The 21,046-nt window shown below is 42.7% G+C and overlaps 1 protein-coding gene across 2 annotated transcripts; it reads right to left on the bottom strand.

Annotated features, from left to right (window-relative positions):
- Positions 1-375: 375 nt before the first annotated feature.
- On the bottom strand, positions 376-20,892 carry LOC118412275 (paired amphipathic helix protein Sin3a-like). Of its 2 annotated transcripts, none has more exons than XM_035815029.1 (28): positions 20,821-20,892; positions 19,751-19,963; positions 19,283-19,415; positions 18,714-18,904; positions 18,103-18,331; positions 17,627-17,797; positions 17,166-17,252; positions 16,423-16,575; positions 15,538-15,771; positions 15,040-15,158; positions 11,488-11,606; positions 10,859-10,956; positions 8,633-8,749; positions 8,216-8,373; positions 7,885-7,965; positions 7,309-7,492; positions 6,900-7,040; positions 6,496-6,598; positions 6,189-6,298; positions 5,511-5,688; positions 4,865-5,034; positions 3,932-4,111; positions 3,467-3,544; positions 3,133-3,230; positions 2,806-2,896; positions 2,415-2,525; positions 1,874-1,975; positions 376-1,244 (listed from the first exon to the last, which is right to left on the bottom strand). In XM_035815029.1, the coding sequence occupies exons 2-28, from the start codon at positions 19,939-19,941 to the stop codon at positions 1,122-1,124; spliced, it is 3,750 nt and encodes a 1,249-aa protein (XP_035670922.1). In that variant the 5' UTR covers positions 19,942-19,963; positions 20,821-20,892; the 3' UTR covers positions 376-1,121. The 2 variants fall into 2 exon arrangements, with proteins under 2 accessions (XP_035670922.1, XP_035670924.1); XM_035815031.1 differs by having other exon boundaries at positions 16,441-16,575.
- Between the last annotated feature and the right edge of the window lie 154 nt (positions 20,893-21,046).

Genomic DNA, 21,046 nt, shown 5'->3' with positions numbered 1-21,046 from the left:
TTTTTATTTCTATTCGGCAAAAAAACGAAGCGGCGAATCCGTTAACCAAAGAAATAAATTGGTGTGGCCAAATGGATGTAAAAATTAGTATTTTAATGGATGTAAAAAAGAAAAAAAAAAGTTGAAAAAAATCTACCTCCCCGGATTCGAACCGGGTGCATTGGTTTAGAATGCGTAAACTTTACCACTGCGCTAGTGCGAACATGTTGAAGAAATGCCTGTTTTAACAGGTATACAAATGTTTGGCATGGATTGAACAGGTCCGTTCATCTCAACATCACAACGGCGACTACACTGGCCGGAAGGCATTTTGCGACTGCAAGTCGCAAAATGCAAAAATATTCACACAAAAATCTTGTTTACATGACCATAGGCTTTCAACAGCATAAAAGTTCTTTGTTTTTAATAAGCTTGAAGTACATGAAGATATGCTGGAATATACATGGTCCTGGACCTTACTTTCCAACTCTCATTCTTCTTACATTTAATAAACACTTTCACTTGGAAACTCTACTCTTAGATCTACCATAATCTAACTGACTCAATACTTGTAGTAACATGACTGGTTTTCTTAACATTTTTACAGCTGTGTGCCCATGTCTCCTACTATCTTCATCATGTTCCTTTATACATCTTCCACCAAGTCTAAAGATACTTTAAAACAGAACTGGAATGGATCATAACACATTGGGAATAGAAACTGCCAGCTGTTACTGTCTTTGTTGTATCTCCACTGAGAAAGACAGGGATGGATAACTATTACAACACAACAAAATGACTGAAGTACCTACAACTTCAGTGTCCTTTTTTTGTGATATATGGACAATAATGAAGCTATACAAGTGATCGACTCTACACAAGGACCACCTGGCCAATGTGACCACTTTTTGGTAATCCTTTAGATATATTTTCCTCGACACAAGCATTACGAATCCTGTCAATATTTACCACCTGTCCACATAGAGTAGGTTTTAAATGGCCCTTGAGTGGTCTTGTAGGGTAACATTTCCTAAAAAGTTGAATAAACCTATCAGAGTTTGTGTTCTGGTATTGTTCAGTTCGTTGGTTTTGTTAAGTCTATGCTCTATGTACAAGGGATAAGACTGTTGAATAGACTAGCTTCACGTCTGTTCCTGGGGCCCATACTCCACCACGTACTTGGTGTAGTGACAGTTCTCCATGGCCTGTGGTCGGCTGGAGGTCTGGCAGGGCACCAGGCCATCCACACGGCCCAACAACCAGTCCTACAGGAAACAAGAATAAAACAGTCAGAGATGGCAGACTTCTGTAGTTAGTTGTGTTCATGTCCATTCATCCATCGGCAGTAGCTCGTTACCAATGGCATGAAATGATTAAAGTCTTTGTATTTTTTTGTTGCTAATAATGTATCATTAACATTGACAGGAGAGAATTATGCTTTCTGAAAACCTTGAAACAGTTTTCTTTTTTTGGCTTTCAGTAACCTCTCCCTGGAAAATTTATGACACAGTGAACACACATTTCCAATGTACTAGTAGTACTACTGGACTACAGGACTATTCCAGCTGCAAATTTACAACACCACAAAAACCTTCTTTTCCCTCCTACTGCAAAATGTATAGTAACCATGGATTTCCAAAGGTCATACAAATCATTTGATTAGTATGGAATTATTTCTATTTTACTGCATATGGTAAGAACAAGTAGTAAGTGTGTTTAAGTGGTAATGACTACTACAACAGGGGAAAGAATGTTGGATGATTGGTCTGGCAATTGGTAAACAATTTGGCATGTTTTTGATGCCTTCACTGTTGCCCAACAGTTTCTAACCTGTGAAAGAGTGGGGTGGGGTGGGGGGTAGGGAGTGTATGGCTAAGTTCGGTTCTCTACTCACCTGAGTCTGGGCCTCCTCAGCAGGACTGACATGCTCCTTCTGCCAGTTGTTCCACCAGTGAGAGAATCTCTTGTGCATGACCCTGAACACCTGTCTGTGAGACTGGACAGGAAACATGCAGCATCTTCAGTACACATGCCTTACAATGTGCAACACATACAATGTAGTCTGTACCGGTAAAGTGACCACCTCAGTGAAAGGACCTAGACGATATGGACACCTTTCGTGGTACCTTACATTATTTTCTTCATAGATCCCAGCATTGTTAGTCACGTTTATGAATATGATTACCACCTCACTACTGTAAGTATTTTCTTTATGTACATTGCATCTTTATAATATTGGCACCAGCTTAGTGTCACTGGACTATTCTGTCCATTCTGGATTTGGTTAATTCTTACCTAGACCAATAGAATTGACAATGCATGTCAGTCAGACAGAATCAAACATTGCACATGCAGCAAAACTTTGTTGAGAGAAAACCATAGACTTGACAAGACCTGGCTAGAACTAAAACCTGTAAAAAAACAAAAGAACTTACCTCTCTTGCTCGTCTGATGGCTGTGCGCCGATACATGTAGTCCTCAGAGTTGACGACGTAAACCATCTTGTAAGAATTCAGGTTGAACTTGCACTCCATGTTTGCCTTTACCTAAACAAAAGTAAGAGCAAACATACTCAAGAAAGATCATGCCCTATCTATGACATGTATTTGGTAAAAGAAGAAAACAGCAGAGCCTGTTACAGTCATGCTTTTCCATCCTTCATATCGTTAACAGCAGCTCGAATATCATTGCATTATACAGATTATGAACTTTTTCATGATTTCAGAAATGAAATGGCAAAGTACAAACTACCTCTACCAAAGCATACACACAGTAACAAGGACACAACAAAGTTATCTGTGATTATGAATGTACACATTCTCTCACCTCCACCCCTCCCAGTGGATTGTCCCACTTCCCCACCTCATCACCAGGTCCCTCCTGTTCTGCATGCTGTCTCTGAGTCTGACGGATGTTTCTGTGCACATGGCAAAATTCAGGTTACATACTACAGTCACAATCACACTTTTCTTATGCCCAAAACTGTAAAAATCTTTTCTGCTATGTCTGAGGACCACCATGAGGTGTAGCCAAAAATATGTTCCTAATGGAATTAGTTGGTGTACTAAAGCATAGGCAACATTGCAAGACTATTTGAATAAGTGAATCTTCATTTTCAAAGTGAATCCCACACTATACAACACACACACTAACCTGGGCAGGAAGACTGGTTTCTTGGACATCTGTTGTCGCAGGTCTGGTGCAACTGGAGTCTCGTTATTCACATACTTATCCACATAGTCCGACCACTTCTACAGAACAGGGACAACATGGAAGAGTCAAATTAACACTTAGGCAACAGCCGCTTCAAAATATTTCCTTTGTTTCATCAATATGTTTCATGAATCATACCAATACTGCATTTGATTCTTGAAACCTCAGAACAAAATCTAGAAGAAAAAACAGAACAAAGAAATTCTTACCAACTGACCCTATTTATCATAACAAGATAAATAACTACATTAATTTTGCTTGTGCTTTTCTGTACCTCCACTTCCACAGGGTCATCAGACTGGTCCCCTTCTGTGTCCAGTAGTTCCAGAGTCAGCTTGTGCGCAGCAGGGATCTGTAAAATACAGTAAAACAAGGCAATGAGAGGTGGCAGAATTTCTTGCCATTATCAATGCTTTGCAATCCGTCCAGTATCATGAAAAAAAAAGCAGCAGTGTATAGTAATTCTGCACTGTGAATATTGATAAACACACATACACCCATTGACAAGCCAAAAAGAAATTTTCATTCTGTAGGGGTGAAGTTATCACCTACAATTTTTTGTGGGGACATTGTTTTCACAGTAGGAGGAGATAGGAGGTTTTTGCAGTATTTTTTGCAGTCAGACAATTCTGTCTACAGTACTTATACAACGATCTTGCATATTCCTGCTGTTATGATTTTGTGAAGAAGGGGTCACCAGGAGAGCTAAACCACCGTAAACATTTCCACATGTACGTACATAGACAATCCTGAAGAGGTTCTCATCTGCGACGATCTGCTCAGCTTTGTGCTGATAGGCCAGCTCCACCTGCCCCGTGTTTGCTGTGTCTGCGGACGGCTGCAGGCCACCTGTCCGCACCTCCTGCAGGTGCAGGTCTGTCAGCTGTAAACACACCTCGTCTGATGCCAGGTGCTGCAGCTGGAGAAACAAAATCATATCCAACATTCTTTACATTCCAGTAAATCAATTTGTTTAGTTATCATTATTGAGCATAACCCACATGGCAATATATTTGGCAAAGTTTTGTGAGACAAGTTTCTTTCACATCCAAACATCTCATGTTTTGCAGATAATCAGAGTATGAAATCAACATCATGTGATTTCTATATGACTGTCACCTGTCTAACAATGTTCTGGATGAGTTTGTCCATAGTAAAGGTGATGTAACATGACTGTTACCTGTCTAACAATGTTCTGGATGAGTTTGTCCATAGTAAAGGTGATGTAAGCATGACTGTTACCTGTCTAACAATGTTCTGGATGAGTTTGTCCATAGTAAAGGTGATGTAACATGACTGTTACCTGTCTAACAATGTTCTGGATGAGTTTGTCCATAGTAAAGGTGATGTAACATGACTGTTACCTGTCTAACAATGTTCTGGATGAGTTTGTCCATAGTAAAGGTGATGTAACATGACTGTTACCTGTCTAACAATGTTCTGGATGAGTCTGTCCATAGTAAAGGTGATGTAACATGACTGTTACCTGTCTAACAATGTTCTGGATGAGTTTGTCCATAGTAAAGGTGATGTAGGCATGACTGTTACCTGTCTAACAATGTTCTGGATGAGTTTGTCCATAGTAAAGGTGATGTAAGCATGACTGTTACCTGTCTAACAATGTTCTGGATGAGTTTGTCCATAGTAAAGGTGATGTAGGCATGACTGTTACCTGTCTAACAATGTTCTGGATGAGTTTGTCCATAGTAAAGGTGATGTAGGCATGGATGCCAAACATCTCCCTCAGCTGGTCCTCATACTGTGTGGGCTCCAGGTTTCCATCTAACAGGTTCCTCACCATCTCCAGAAACACAGGGTAGTATTCTTCTGGGTCAATGTCAGCTGAAGAAGAAACACAACACCATGCTGATTCAAGTTGTCGGTTACAGATTTCAAAATGTTTCAAACAAAAAATGGGGTACAGTATAAACAATTCAGCGGCATGGTAAAACTACAAAACACATATTCAAAATGTTGTGATTTCTTTGTAAGAAGTGACAGTGGAAATCAGCATTGCTGCCTGGAGTTTTGAAGAAAAAAACCAATTGCCCGTACTACTGTTATTGGATAGAAAGCACAGAGCAAATAAAGACAGAACACACTCAACAAAATTATGACGTGGTAAAAAGGGCGAGTACAAAAAACAGCTCTTTATACAAACAGCCAAATCAGACTTCTTTCAATTTCAGCTTGTTTGACATTTTCAAGTAAGCATGAAAGTTCATATGAATTGGTACATTACGTATTAAGAATAGGAAACAAACTGTTCTCCAACTCAAGAAATTTCACTCTCAAAAGTTGTTAAGAAAGGTTCTTACAGGATGCCTTCAGCCGCAGGGCCACAGCGGTTGACTCGTGGCGGCGCTGCCCTCTGCCCTCCTGCTCAGCGATGAGCATGGCCTGCTTGTACACCTTCAGCAGCCGCTCACACAGGATGTGGTGCAGCCGCAGGAACAGGTACCAGTTGTTGTTCCCCAGCAGCAGCGAGCAGCCGTCCTGATAAACAAACAAACAAACAGTCACTACTTATTATCCTTCAGCAGCCGCTCACACAGGATGTGGTGCAGCCGCAGGAACAGGTACCAGTTGTTGTTCCCCAGCAGCAGAGAGCACCCGTCCTGATAAACAAACAAACAAACAAACAAACAAACATTCACTACTTATTATCCTTCAGCAGCCGCTCACACAGGAATTCCACAATTCTCCTGCAATACAAATTCCAGACGACGAAGCAAGCAATGTCCAACACAACAAGACAAATTTAAGGCGACAGTGGTTGTTGTAAATTTGATCCGTGTATACTTTTGTAGTAGAAGAAATTTTAGCTCTGAACTACGATTACTAACACAGATTAACTTTCATAAAAAGACAAATCTACATGATTACAGGTCAGCCATCTGGGATATGGTTAGGATATATGTTGTATGGAGTGTGTGATACTTTGCAACTCTTTCTTGGGACCTAGAAAGCAGTGAACATGACTGTGTGTTTCTTACCGGGTCCAGTCCCCTGAGCGGAGGTTTGGCTCCCATAGTCGACAGTGGAGGGGGGCTGATGATGGCCTGCTTCAGGGCTGCCAGGTTCCTACAGGCTTCAGCCTCACCATCTGCAATTCAAAGAGAAAATATCAAAGATTATCATGTTGCACTTATAAGGCAATCGGGGATGGAGATGCAGATGAACATAGACAAATAGACATACACAGACACAAACATGCAAAATCATACTCAGACAAACACACACACACATAAACACATTCACGATTATTGTTCTTTAAAGTAAAACTACAGAAGACTGGCTCACCATCATCCCTGTCCTCCATCTCATCATCGCTCAGTTTGCCTCGAGGCAGGTAGAAGAAGTCCGGCAGGAACTGGTACAACAGCCATTTGATTTTCTGTTTGTCCTGGAGAAATAGAAAAGAATATCTTCTCTCATACAGCACATAGCAGGGTGGACATTATAAAAAGGAAGATAGAAGGAAGACCCATCCTCTAAACAATACATAACAATATCGACTTCTTGTTGACTACCACTTAAGAAAGATTCAATCAATTAGTGAGTCATCTTTAGATTATATTCTTCTATTTTGTTGGTATTTCAACTGAATGTTTCATGAAATATTGTTTTGGGTCCTTCCTTGATACACAACTGAACATGATGTAGAGACTTTGTACTTGACCAAGACCTACTGAAATGTGCCCTACCTCCTTGTGAATGCTGGTCTGCCGTTTCATGTGGTACACCACCAGTCCCGCCGCGTCGTCCATGATCCCCGTGTCCTGGTACGTCAGCACGATGTGCGCCCCGCTCACGTCACCGGCGCCCTCTGCCGCTGCTTCCTGTCTCTGTCAGTGTGAGCATACATGTGAGTTGTTAGCTAATTTACTTTATTTAGATTACCATCCAAAACTGGAATGGGGTGGAGTGGGGGACAAACAGGTGCAAAAAGGCTCTGCCCTTTAGGCATTGCCAAAAACTTGAGCAATAGTTTCTTTTCCAGCTAACAACATTTTTCAGACAACAAAAACACTTACAGAACCAATTACAGTACAAGTTATTTTAGATATTTAAGTTCAAATCAGAGTATTTGTAAAATGATTTAAGATCACATACCTCATCAAATATGGTTTCGATTTCGTTGAGGAAGCTCTTGGAGCGGAGTGCCTTGGAGTCGGTCTGTTTGAAGTTGATGCCCTGGTGGTCCAGACTCTTCAGGTAGTACTTCTCATTCTGTTCTCGCCAGATCTTGTCAAACCCACGCTTGGCTTCCCTCCACTCCTCTTCCTTAGCTTTCAGCCTGATAGATCATGAAAATAAAGGTAAGGTTTCATAGCCTATTTTGGGGCCATAGGGGCAGTGGGTTGATAATCATAGGTACCTTGGGCATGCTATTGTGAGGTGTGGCCCATCCCTCTTCGGCGAACACTTTTATCTCTCCAACCAAAGTCACGTACACATTTTACACCTTGTTGGAGTGAAGTTCCTTTCTAAAGGACTCAAAGTCTTGCCAAATGATCAGTGCCTGTCAGCCTAAACACTTGACCAACAAAGCCACTCCCATCCAATCAGAATGTTGTAATAAGTACTTCAAGTGCAACTATATTTACTATATAAATCAAGGACAAGATGGCAAGAAATAGGTTCTAGAAAAGCTGTTGTGCCATGCACAGATAATATCATATTTCTAACCTGCGTAGGACCAATGGTACGGCAACAGCTGGGTTCTTCCTCAGACCTTCGATGATATCCGGAGCTTTGTCTCCATATATTCTGTACAAGGCAATGTTTGTATTTCATTACAACAATGGTACAATACAGTTAAGCTACATTGAATATTAAAAACAAATCATGGTCCATTTACAGAGAAAGATACAACTATACAAGGTCAAACTACAATGTATATCTATATCTCCTCCATTCTTTTTTTTTTGGCAATGGTAAATCGAAAAAAGTATTCTCCTCTGGATTAATCTGTTCTCAGACTGTAAGATCAGAATACCAATGAAAACGTCCTGGTTACCTCTGAATGGCTTTCCGATGGATGACCTCTGATGTCCCTCCGAGACAGGAGTCCAGGCGAAACTTGGCGGCCTCCTCCGACGACATCCGAGACAGCTTCTTCTGAACAGCCTCCAGCACACGGATGGTGGACAGGTTTGTTTCCAACACCACATCCAGCTGTGGGAGGGGGGCAGCTCATGGTCAGTGATATCCTCCTCATTCAACATAGACTACAGGTAGGTTTTCTACTACTTTCCCTGTCATTACAAGTCTTATGTGGCCAGCATGGCTTACTTCAACATTGCACAAGTCTCACATGTCAAGACTATGCCCAACCAGGCTCTGAAGGCAGGGGGAACACTTAGCATTCACTGCCATGCTACAGTCATATTTCCAATAAAATCCAACACACAACTCAGAACAAGAACAAACGTACCTCGTATCTCTCGTCCTCACACCTGTAGATGTGTTCCTCATACTGGGTTTTGCGGGACGTCACAAACGTGGAGTCTTCAGACCAGGAGGGGAAGGACACCCACGTGTCGTTTAACACCTGAGATGGACATTGATTATTAACATTTACTAGTCACTCTCACCAACCTGATTTACACAGCTCTACCCTATACTACTGTGACTTTTGCAACATTGTGTAAATTAAGAGTGTGCTCAGTGTTCTCACCAAGGTCTATTCACAGCACAGGGGCATCTTAGTGCAGCAAAGCCACGTGGTAAGCTATGCAGGTGTGATGTAATTAGTCTGGAGAGATCCTCCCCCGGAAAATCTTTTAATTCAACACCATCATAAACACTATTTGCTGCATTTTGAGGGCCAAATTTAGTGAGATAAAGCCATTTTTTAACCTCTGCTACAAAACAACTGAAAAGCCCCTTCACTCATTGAAATACAGCATAAAGATCCAAATCACAGCATACATGAAGGGGATCCAAATCACAGCATATGGGCCAGCTATGATGAAAAGGTCTTGGCAAGAACACTGATGCTGTATTTTTTTACAATTGTAGTACCAACACAGTGTTCTCGCCAGGCCTTTTCAGCATAGTGGGCCGATACGCTGTGGGCTGGAAAAATGACGCTGTAAAAAGCCCGCTACGCTGCTATTTCATCCAGCGTAGCGGCAAAAAAAATGGGGAATAAAAGAAAAATATCGTAGTAAAAATACATAGGCACGCGCCAAGCACACGCCTTCGCTGTTTCAGGAAGTTATCAACTCGAAGGGAGGTGTTTTACAGCACCGGCCCGCTGTACCGCTGTCTCGCAGCCCCTCCCACCCCCTTGCGTTCCCGCGCGCGGAAATGTAAACACAGACGCCAGTGGGCCTTGCCCGCACGTGATTAGCGGGGTGGGATCTCTCCCCGGAACAGCCAATGTGTATAAAATTTCCCGCCAATGTCCTTATTTGGGGAGCGGCATTGATAAACAGAGGCTGTTACTAGCAGTTGCGTCTTTCTTTTTCAGTACGGAAAATAGAATCAATTATTTCTGACACATTTCTAGAGCAAGAACGGGTCGCGTTCCAAAATTTCCTGTTCTAAATTTTGCGTGTGCCGCCCTGCGTTCGTGCCCCCCAAAAAATATAAAATGAGTAGCGCGTGTGCTGCGAGTGATCAGTGGGGTGGGGTCCCTCCCCGGAACAGCCAGTTCCTGTGGAATGTCCTTATTTGGGGAGCTCGGTTGACCAACATAGGCTGTTACCGATAGTTGCGTAATTTTTATTTCAGCGCGGGAAATAGAATCAATTCTTTCCGACATAATTCTGGAGCAAGAGCGGGTCGCTTTCCCAAAATTCCTGTTCTAAATTTGAAGCTCTTTGTATCGGCATTCGTAAGATACAAACCATCGTAAGTTTGTATGTAAAACCCGGGCGTTAGTTTCGCCGACAAGCCCCGTGTGGCCCACAAACCGCCAGGGCAGTGTCGGCATCTTTCCGATTTGATCAAAGGGCCGCCGGCTATCAATCAAACGCGGCTGTTGTTTACAGTTTCAGTCATGTGCCGTGTGCAAGTTTACAGCGAACTTCATGCTACGTAATATTACATTCCTTGGACTTTCTTTCCCACAGCGATGCTTCTACGAAATATTTATTAGACTGTAACACCGAGTCCCACATGTTTTAAAGAATGGAATCTGACGCGGAACAGCGGTTTTTACCGGGTATTTTTTCTTGAATCATGTCCGTGGGAATATCGTCTAAACTCTAACGGCGAGGCGGCGACGCAGGGAGACCGTCAACAAAAGTCCGCTGCTAACAGCGATACTAGCGCTATAAACAAGCGCTTCAACTTCGGATGCCAACCAGGACAATATTTTTAAGTACTGTTGAGCTGAGTAAAGTTTGTTGTTTATAAGTTTTTAGTTGTCTGTGAAGCTTTGACCCGAAATATTGTTACGTCAAACTGCTGAAGAGAAGTTAAGTGACTGCTGCGATTATCGTAGATATGGCCCTAAAAAAATGATAAAATAAGCCTTTTCAATAGCCTAAAATGCAAGAGCTTCCCCCCACCGGGGGTCCCCCCACCGGGGCTCTGGGTCCGACGCTGTGAAAAATTCCTGGCGAGAACACTGCAACACTATGGACATATATCAACAGAAGTTAAAATGAAAACTTGAAGATGCTGCATATATTTGCAGATTCACAGTTACCTGTTTACAGAGGACTGTTCTGCCACTGCACTTAGGCTGTGTGAAGGACTTGGGCAGAGCACGGTAACTTGAGCCAAGCCGCTTGCATGAGGAATAATCTGGAACACAACCAATCAAATACATTACATGTCATCAAAACTTTCTATTTTCCCTTTTTTATGACAGGTAAACACACTTCATGACATCATCCATGGTGTTCCCATGGTGTTCCCCTGGTGATCCCAAACTTATCGATTATTACCAATCCATGCCTGCCGAAAATGTTTGCTTGCTTATTTGATAGGGTTGTACCAACAAGCTGAGCCAAGTGGGTAGTGGAGTGTTCACCTTGTAGTCGGTATGTCGTGAGTTTGATCCCAACTAGTGATGGCCTGAGTTATATTGAAGACTTTTAAAATGGTACATACAGCTTGCTCTGCTTAGCTATCAGCATTTGGAAAAGAAAACACACCACTATGCGTTGACTAGCCCCCTGCTGTAGTGACTGTATAAAATAAAAGTTGTGTGGACGAGGGTTTCCGAATTGGGGATGGGTGCCACCCTATGCACCATCTGGCGCGGAGGGACTTTAACTAGCAACAAACAACAACCTGAGTCTGTATAAAACTATATCATAAAGATTCACTCACCTATCTCCATGTGTTTGCCCTCTGACCCCTTCTCACTCTTCATGGGGAGAGCTTCGATACGGTCTGACTCCTGATACCCCAGGAACTGCTTAAACCAGTTGAAGAGCTCGGGGAATTTTCTGGAGGGAAGATTTAATAAGTTCTTTTCTTAATAGACAGATTTGGGATTCACAATACAAAATAGCATAATCATAGCATAGGAGTGCATAAATTTTTAGGACATACCTTTTGTCACAGAAACAGATTTTCTTCTTAGTGAGATGATTTTTTAACATTAGAGGATGTTGTTGTATTTGTCGTTACTGGTCAAGCCAATCATATCACTGCTGGACAGTGACAAGGTGATTGACTGGTAAATTAGCTGGGAACAACAGCCAATGGAATACCTGATTGGCTGACAACTAGCCAGTGGCAACTGTCCCCAAAGTAGGATACTGTAATTCACTTTATGTTAACGGTAGCAAAATTTCGCGGTGTGAGAAAAAATGAGGTGTTAACGGCACTCTATGTTCGCGGTGGTTCACCAAAAGAAAGTCGGTAATTTACAGAACTTGACTGGGGTGTGAAAGGAACAACAGCCAAGTCGGCTATGCCGCGGGATTTACAGAAAGGGACGGAGGTGTGAATGAATCATAAATAAAACACTAGCCAGGTCGGTAATTTACAGACCGAGGTGTGAAGGAAACATAAATAAGAACAGACAGGTGGGTGCGTAGAAGCTTTTGTAAAACAATCTACCTGTGCGCCCCCAGCGCGTCGGCGGTAGCTTCATAGGTTTTAGAGTCGCTTGTGCGTTGCTTCAAAAGACTTTAATACTATTATTATTAAAAATACAATTGTAGACAACACAGACGTTCACGCTATAAATCAAGACCCGGACTCATGTCTGGTTCATTCCTTTGTGAATTCGACGAGAGACGACGACAACACCGAAACAATGCTGAGCTGGTTGAAGAAGGCCAATCCCTCCCTGCAGCCGCCAACGATCCGCACCTCACTGCCGCCGTCAATAAGGAAGTGGAGAAGGCGATGAGGGAAGCCATCAGCCCGCAGAGGAAACGTGGCAGCTACGGGCAGTACACTCCAGAAACGAGGGCGAAGATTGCAAAACTCTGCATTGAAATCGGCCCTAAGAAGGCGGCCGAGAAGATGTCCAAGGAAGTGGGGAAGCAGATCAACGAATCCACCGCCCGCTCCATCAAAAGAAGCTACGAGAAGGAAGTGAAGCGGCAGGGCACGAACGACATCGCAAGTTTCCCCAGAAAAAACGTGGGGAAACCACTGAAGCTGGGAGACCTGGACGCCGACGTGCAGAAATTCATCCGCAGCACACGAGACAGCGGGGGCGTGGTCAACCGTTGCCTCGTCATGTCGACCGCCAAGGGTATCGTATTGCAGAAGGACCGCAGCCTCCTGTCAGAGTTTGGCGGGCCCATCGAAATCACGCAAGCCTGGGCGAACTCTTTGCTCAACCGTATGAAGTACGTTCAGAGAAAGGCGACAAAAGCTGCCAGGAAGCTGCCAACGGACTATGAAGAAACCAGAGACGAGTTCTACGCCAGAATCCAGGAGGCGGTCCGCAAACACAACATTCCGGCTGACATGATCGTGAACTGGGATCAGACGGGAGTGCCGATCGTTCCGGTGGGAGGGTGGACGCTAGAGGAGGCTGGATCCCGCCAGGTTGCGGTGGTGGGACTCGAAGACAAACGCCAGATCACCGCCCTGCTCACCATCAGCCTGGCGGGAGAACTCCTGCCTCCCCAGGTCCTCTACCAGGAGAAGACCGAGGCCTGTCACCCGAACTGCCCCTTCCCCGAGGAGTGGGACGTGCACCACACCCCCTCCCACTGGTCGACCGAGGAGAGCATGAAGCGGTATGTGGATACCATCATCTCACCCTACATGGCTGGCCAGCGCGAACGACTGGGACTGCAGGAAAACCAGAAAGGGTTGGCCATCTTCGACGTTTATAAGGCACAGCGAACTGAATCTGTCCTGACCAAGCTGCAAGAGGCCAACGTCATCCCGGTGTTCGTGCCGGCGAGCTGCACGGGCGAGCTCCAGCCGCTTGACGCAGATGGCGGTCTGAACGACGCACTGAAGAAGGATATGAAGTCCAGCTTCATGACCTACTACGCGGAGTCAGTGGCGAAGGAGATCGAGCAGAACACAATCGACGATGCCAAGGTTGATCTGAGACTCAGTACCCTGAAACCTCTCCACGCCAACTGGCTCCTCGGCGCGATGGACAGGTTGGGCGGCAAGAAGGACCTCATCCTCCGAGGCTGGCAGCGCACCGGAATCCAAGCCGCCGTGGAGAAGGTGCGTTAACAGTTACCGCTGTAAGTTGTAATACTAGTACTTGTATTCTGTACAATTACCAATGTAAATACGGATTGTAAAAATGTTTGTTAGTTAATCATTGATACCTTTAGTTCTACACATGTAACGTTACCGTAACTTACGTACTGTCGAAAGTTTAGAAGAATTCAAAGGCCGCCATTTTTGTTGTTTTCATGTGACGCCGTAACTGAAAATTCGAACTTAGGATTGATCCTATGCTGCCGTAATTTACTAAATTTCACATTACAGTGATTTTATCATGTGCTGTAAGTTGTGCAATATTATGTATAATAACCCATGCAAATACCAATTGTAAAAATGTTGTTAGTTAATCCTTGTATTTCCTAGTACTTGAATCCTTGAAAGTTTAAGAAGAAGGCCGCCATTGTTGTTGTTTTCTCAGTGTGACGCCGTAAGTGAAATCGAACTTAGAATTACTAGTAATCCTATGCTGCCGTAAATTTCACAGTGCTTGTATCTTTCTTTTACTTTTACAACATACTGGTATTTCAGTAAATTCGCTGGTTTATTTGTACTCATCACCTGAAATTCCGCGACTTTGTTGAAAATTCCTTTGTCTAACGCTTGGCTTGGGTACCGCCATTTTGTAACATTTTTTTTATGTATCGCTAGCTGTAGTTGTACCAATATACGAGTCATTTTTTGTACTAGTACTAGTACTTTCAGTGATGATCCTGTAGTAATTCCTTGCTTGAATGGCACTGTAGTAGTTTTTTAGTTTGTAAATGTACACATGCTGCCTGCTAGCGGCGATGTCAACAAAATAGCGGTTTATGTTATCGTAACGTAAACATGAACATAAGTAAAAGAAATGACACAATTTTGTGCTTGTAGAATAAATGTTTTATTTCTTGAGGAGAATTTGTGTTTGAGTTGTTATTGTGGCGATCGTTGCGTGTTGAAAGTGTGTTGTGTGAATGGATAAGACATTCGTAACGTACTAGTAAGTACTAGTTCTAAGTACTTGGATGGTAGCGGAGAAGGGGGAGGGGGGCGAAAGACGAATGATTTATTAACGGCAATGATAACTTCGCGGCACAGACGTCACCGTGAAAACCGTGAACATAAAGTTACCGTTAATAAAACAGGAATTACAGTATTTGCCTGGGTTGTCACTGCTGGTGCATAACATCATGCATAAGCAGTGCCCCCTGGCAGGGAGGATGAGTATTACAGCAAACCTACCCTAAGAAAGGAGTGACGAGCTGCACCAGCTCTGCCCTGGAGATTACTTCCTGGTTGAACAAGACCAGACATCGCAGGAAGTTCTCATACACATCCTGACTGTGGAGAGCCTTCCTCACCTGGAAAAAGCATTCAAAATCATTCATTTCTACATTCAATGTCAGAAATCTGTAGCAGTGACCATACAACATAGCATGGCCTGTCAAACATCAAAAATTAAAACTAAACTTTACTTTGCAAAATCAATGTTTATTACCGTTACTTGTTGCTGACTGTTGAAGTATAATGAAGAGCTTTGCAGTGAAGATGATTAACAAGAAAAAGTATTTCTTTATAACCAATCAAGTGTTTACATTGTTTTTACCTACCTTCACTAGGCAATGTTACTCTGTACTGCATGGTGGCATTGAAAAATGCAGGATACAGTTCTAAAAACATGCATGAATCTTTATGCTCCCTCGTCTCTGTTCTTTAATGTTATTGACAAGACACACTTACCTTGTCAAAGAAGGCAAACTCTGTCAGTGTGCCATGCTTGCCTGCTTCTGCTAGGGAGATGTCTTTGAGTCCTGTCTTCATTTTCTTGGGCGGTACGGAGCCCATGGGCCCGCCCGGCCGGCGCACGTGGTTCCCTCTCTGTGCCTTACTGAAGCTGCTCTGTTTCTTGACCGTCGAGCCGTGGTCATTTCTGACCTGTGCCTCCCTCTGTTGTACCTCTCGCTGTTGGGCAGCCTTCAAAACACAATACAGCTTCATGTCAATAGGTGGTTGAGAAAATGTCAACATAAAGAAGGCAATCTTCACCCAGTCAGGTAGAATGTACAGAATTACACTGCTCCCTCTGGCTTAACATACAGGAACAGCAATGTAGATATACACACATATTAGAATCAAAGGCAACCACACCAAAAGCAATACTTATTTCCATTATTGTTGCATATTACACCAAAGTTTAGCAACTGTGTCATCTAAATTCTATGTCATTGAAACAATGTTAAAAACAACAGACTCAACTATTCTAAATTTTTCCTCTCTTTTTATTTAGTATGTCACTGTTGAATAGAAAAAATGTGCTAATATTATTAGCACATTTTTCTATTCAACAGTGACATACTTCAACAAGATTGGAGGTGAGCAACTTGTTGTGTTGAAAGACAGCTAAAAGCTTCAATAGGCTATGCCAACACAAATGAAATTTCATGTTAACAAGAGTTCTCCCAGCCACCAGTATTTACAGTTGCACCATACAGTCATATGTCATAGAAGAGTATATCAGAGTCAAATCCTAAAAAAAGGCCTATGCTTAGCAGAATTTATCTATGCTATGCTTTCTACATTTCAAAATCTAGATAATGAACAAGGTAATAATAAATGTCCACTTACAAACTGAGCAGCACTTACAAACTGAGCTGCTGCAGCATTGGCATCAGGGAGGAACTGGCCAAATTCTGCCAGCAAGTCTTCCTGGTTCTGGAACAGCTTTGCCACTTGAGCATACACTTCTGCTTCTGTCAGGGTAGGGGCTGTGGCATAGCCCTGGGAGCAAAACAAACAAGAAACTTAAAAGGGAACAAGTGCACTGCATCCCCATGCCCATACCAACTCACAACTTGTTGGGGTGGGTGCTGGTACAGAAAATTCAGATTCGGGTATGGTCCAGGTCCAGGTCCAGATCTAAACCGGACCTAATTGTCCAAGAAACCTGTGAATGGGAGATATTCATCGAACCGGTACCCACCCCTACTGACAAGCATACAATTCCGATTGACAAGGGATGCTACTAGGTCAAATATGGCGCCAGTCTTCTGCTGTGACCTGTCTGACAGTTGTTTTTGTTATCACCACACAAAGGACCAAAGGATTAATGTTCCCTATAATGGACATATGCAATCTATATATAATGGACACATGTAGTCCATATAGGAAGCTGTGGCACAAACCTTTATGCTATGTAGACACACCAACAACATAACCTCAATTCTCTTATGGTCTCACAAAACACTCCTCCCTTGTAAAGAGAAAAGATAATGGGAGTACATAATAAGAGAAGTATTATTCTATCTGGTACTGACTATGCCAAAAAAAATTCTCTGCCCTGAGGCATTGCCAAAAATGGTGTAGTTTACCTCTTTGATGTTTCTCTGCTCCTTCTGGTATGTGTGAAGTATTTCCAGGAAAGCCTTGTAGATGTCCGGCTGGCCTTGGAAACGGTTCTGAAATAACAAATGTCATCAAGATGGGACAACAGTCATACTGTAAATGCAGAAATGTTTGCGGTGGATTAATGTTTGCGGTTTTCACGGCGACCACTTCACGGCGAACTTAAAACCACTGCGAACATTTTTCTATTATGGTATTAGACTGTAGCGAAATTAAAACCACCGCGAAAAGTCATTTTTCCCGCTACCGTGAAATTAAATCCCCACGAACTTAAATGCATTTACAGTATATATTTCAAATACAACAAAAGTGGCTGGAAAATTTTTATAAAACAACTTTATTTTTCTGTAACAGATAATCAGAATTTCATATGGTATTAGATCCACAATAATAACTTTTTCAAAAAACAGACTTTGTTGTTGTTTACCTTAATCTTGTTGACATAGTTGATAGCATGGTTGAACTCCACAGGTTGGCTGCCCTGTGTGTTAGGTGATGAGCTGAGCTGGGGTGCCTGGACCATGGTGGGACCTGCACTAGTCTGCTGTACAGGGGGGAACGACGCCTGGCTCTGGCTGGGAGGCTGCTGTTGGGTTGGCTATCCAAACACACAACAATTACTATTGGGCTCACCACTGAGGTGTCGCCAAAATTATGAACATGGCATGTCAATAACATGAGATTCTAGGACGGCAACTTCTGCTATAGTTCCAAGGAAAACTATCAGGTGGTTGAAAAGTCTACTTGTTGAGTTTTTATGTATTGAGCATCTTACTACTTGGATGTTGAAACTACACCAACAAACTGTTTGTATTCTAAGTCTATTCTTTGCCATTGTTTCTTAACTCTATCAACTAGAGTGCTGTTTTAAACCCTGTTGTTCTATATAATGCGGTGTCCTACCGAATGTTGCACAGGTTGTTGCTGAGTCATGACTGGTGTCTGTGGGCGCGGGATCCCAGCGTGAGTCAGCGTCGTGTTTCCCCCGGGGCTGCTTACGCTCACCTGTCCGTCGGACGTCTGGACCTCGATCTTGTACCCCGGCGGCAGGAAGGTGTTGAAGCCCACGATCAAGTCTGGGTGGCCTTTAAACAGGTTGGACACCCGGTTGATGACACCGGGAGTGTCAATACTGAAAGGAATGAGGAGAAGGTACATATGCCATGAATTCCTTTTGAAAAATCAAGTAAAAATCAGTAAAAATCAAGTATTTCATCCTCTTCTTCATTGATTTCTTGGTATCTTAGCACAAGCGTCTACAATTTGCTTAAAAGCATTGTCTCATCAGAGAGAGTTTTAGCCACACTAAATCACACTTATAGTCTCTCTTCCACAAATCTTGGGGAGGAAGCCCTATCAGCCCCTGGCAGCAAGAGATTGTGTGACACAGACTAAGTAGGTTCTTGAGAGAGATTACTACTAAGAGTCATGAAATGCATGTCTTAAAAACCTACATGTTTACTAGGCTTGCAGGTTTCAGATGGGTGTGAAACTATTGTCAGAATACTCCTTACCTTTGTGACTTGAACTCCTTCATAATGTCCAGGAAGTCGTTATAGACTTGTGGCTGGTTGCCGAACTGCAGCTTGACCTGATCTAGGTAAGACAGGGCATCCTCCACCTTGAGTCGCTGGAACTGCTGCTGTTGCTGCTGGTGCTGTTGCTGCTGTTGTTGTTGCTGCTGCCCAACCAGGGCTACGTGTGCCTATAAAAGGTGTACAGCAATTAGAGAAAACTTACGATAGAAAGCAGAACATAAAAAACTGCAGTTTTCTGGCAGAGTATAAAGAAACTACATAGAAGGAAAACACACATTGATACCATCATAAAAATCAATGGACAACAAAATACATAAATTATATCATTAGCTCCCAATGTTTCAATACAGGACTACGGATTAGAATACGGATGTAAAATTTGTTTGTAAATATGTAGGAACTTGGGCTTACAAATGTCAAAATTAACAGTGGGAGGATTGTGACCCCTTTACTGTGGTCATGTCTTTGGCATGATGAAAGTTCTCTCCTTTGTTCAGACTTTTTGGTAAGAACAGTGCTAAATATTGTACAACTCAATCTTGTACCTGTGTGTGAGCATGTGCCTGGTGCAGCCCCTGCTGCTGGTGCGCCTGTTGCTGAGCCTGGTGGGGCGTGGCATGGACGACAGCAGGGTGGGAGTGGTGAGTCGCAGCTCCTGACTGACTCACTGATGCAACCCTGAGGACAAAACGATATTAGTTCAAGAAACATACAAAACATGGTCAAAATAATATGTAAATAATTCACTGTTTGAATAGACTGACATTTTGAAGTTAAATGTAATTTGTTTCAGAGGTGTATTGACTTGAAACTTGGGATTCTTAAGCGAGAGACCACCTCAACAAAAACCAGCTAAAATCCAAAGGTTCATGAAACTTGTGATTCTATGTTGTGATAAATAAGAGTCTAACTATAAAACAGGGAAATTCTTTGATTCATGGAGCATAATCTACATAAATTACCTTAGAACTTAGAATCGATATTTGTGGACAAAAAAGTCAAACCCCACTCACTGATAGCCCTGTACAGCAGGATACTGCAGACTGCCTGGCATGTTCTCTCCTGCACCGGTGGGCAGGTCGTACACAGAGGCGTGTGCTGGGGCTGGGGCCAGGATACGGGGGTGCTGGTACCCTGCTGCACCCTGCTCCATACGCCGACCAGGAAACACTGGCTCTCCTTGCTCTTCTAGATGTCGTTTCATGATTATTCACTGGACATCAGAGCTGGATGACAACAATACATTTTGAAACCCATGTAATATTTCATTTTCATTTCATTGAAGCATATACTATAGATTAACGTTTCATAACTATTTGCTGGACATAAGGGCTGGATGCAAAATTGATGCCAACAGATAAGTTTGAAACCCAAATATCACTTGAAGGCTATGCTGTACTCAGCCTGTAGATTACGATTACTGTGAATCTCTAAGTGTTCACAGTTCGTTTTAATCTAAAAATACAATTTCTCTTTTACCTTTCAACTCCAAATTCACTGTTAATATATGTCTCCAAAGTACTGTATCAAATTACACTGTACTATGGAATTAAAAACCTCCTTTCTGAAATTGACTTCCTGCGAAAATAAATGAATCTACAGTATTTTGCATGGCGGCCATCTTGATTTCAGCTGCCGATACCAAATTTGTTGGCAACAACCTAGATTTCTACTTTAACTAAACCTCTGAATAACGACAAAAATCGCACAACCGTAGGAAATAGTCATAGATTACATGCCTCACCTTCGATTCTATTTTAGTAAAGTCAAAATAGGGATTTATGGCAATTTCGTCCTAATCTATCCCGTTCCGCCCCCCTCCCCCTCCCCTTTCAAAAACAAACTTTCCTTGTTTGTGTGACTGCGAAATAGTTCGTGCACGATCATGCGGGAATACTTCAACAAAACAACGAGAATCGTAGGTCTAGCTTGCATTAATCCATTCGTCAGAAACGTTTGTGTTAGAAAGATTTGGCGCAGTTTAGCGTCTACGCGCCAAAACAAAATATCCACACAAAACAACAAAATGGCGATCTATCGGCAAAGCGAAGTGCAACTAAACAGAGTCATCTTCTGTGCTAACGTTTGAACTTATAAGTATTTCAATCAATCGCCCCGATCCAGGAAGTCTTCAAGAATAACACACGAAGATCTATCGATGATCAACTCCTTTAAGCATTATGCTACTACGTTTATTTTGATGACGCCACTGTAAGACTAAGAGTGACCCGTCAAATCCCTACATCCCACCCTCCCCATGTTTACCTGCATCTTCATACGCATAACCTTGAAACTACACAATTCATCAG

The sequence above is a fragment of the Branchiostoma floridae genome, chromosome 3 (assembly GCF_000003815.2).
Source record: "Branchiostoma floridae strain S238N-H82 chromosome 3, Bfl_VNyyK, whole genome shotgun sequence".
Taxonomy (NCBI): domain Eukaryota; kingdom Metazoa; phylum Chordata; class Leptocardii; order Amphioxiformes; family Branchiostomatidae; genus Branchiostoma; species Branchiostoma floridae.
The sequence above is the reverse complement of the archived record's forward strand: the minus strand, read 5'-3'. Positions and strand labels throughout refer to the sequence as shown.

Bases quoted from the DNA above. Each gene is read 5' to 3' on its own strand.
- LOC118412275 (XM_035815029.1), bottom strand. From the start codon at position 19,941: ATGAAACGACATCTAGAAGAGCAAGGAGAGCCAGTGTTTCCTGGTCGG. The intron at 5,689-6,188 runs GTAAGAAACACA...TTTGTTTATCAG, and splicing joins CGCTCAGGGGACTGGACCCG to GACGGCTGCTCGCTGCTGCT. The intron at 3,231-3,466 runs GTACAGAAAAGC...CCTGTTCTGTAG, and splicing joins ATGACCCTGTGGAAGTGGAG to AAGTGGTCGGACTATGTGGA.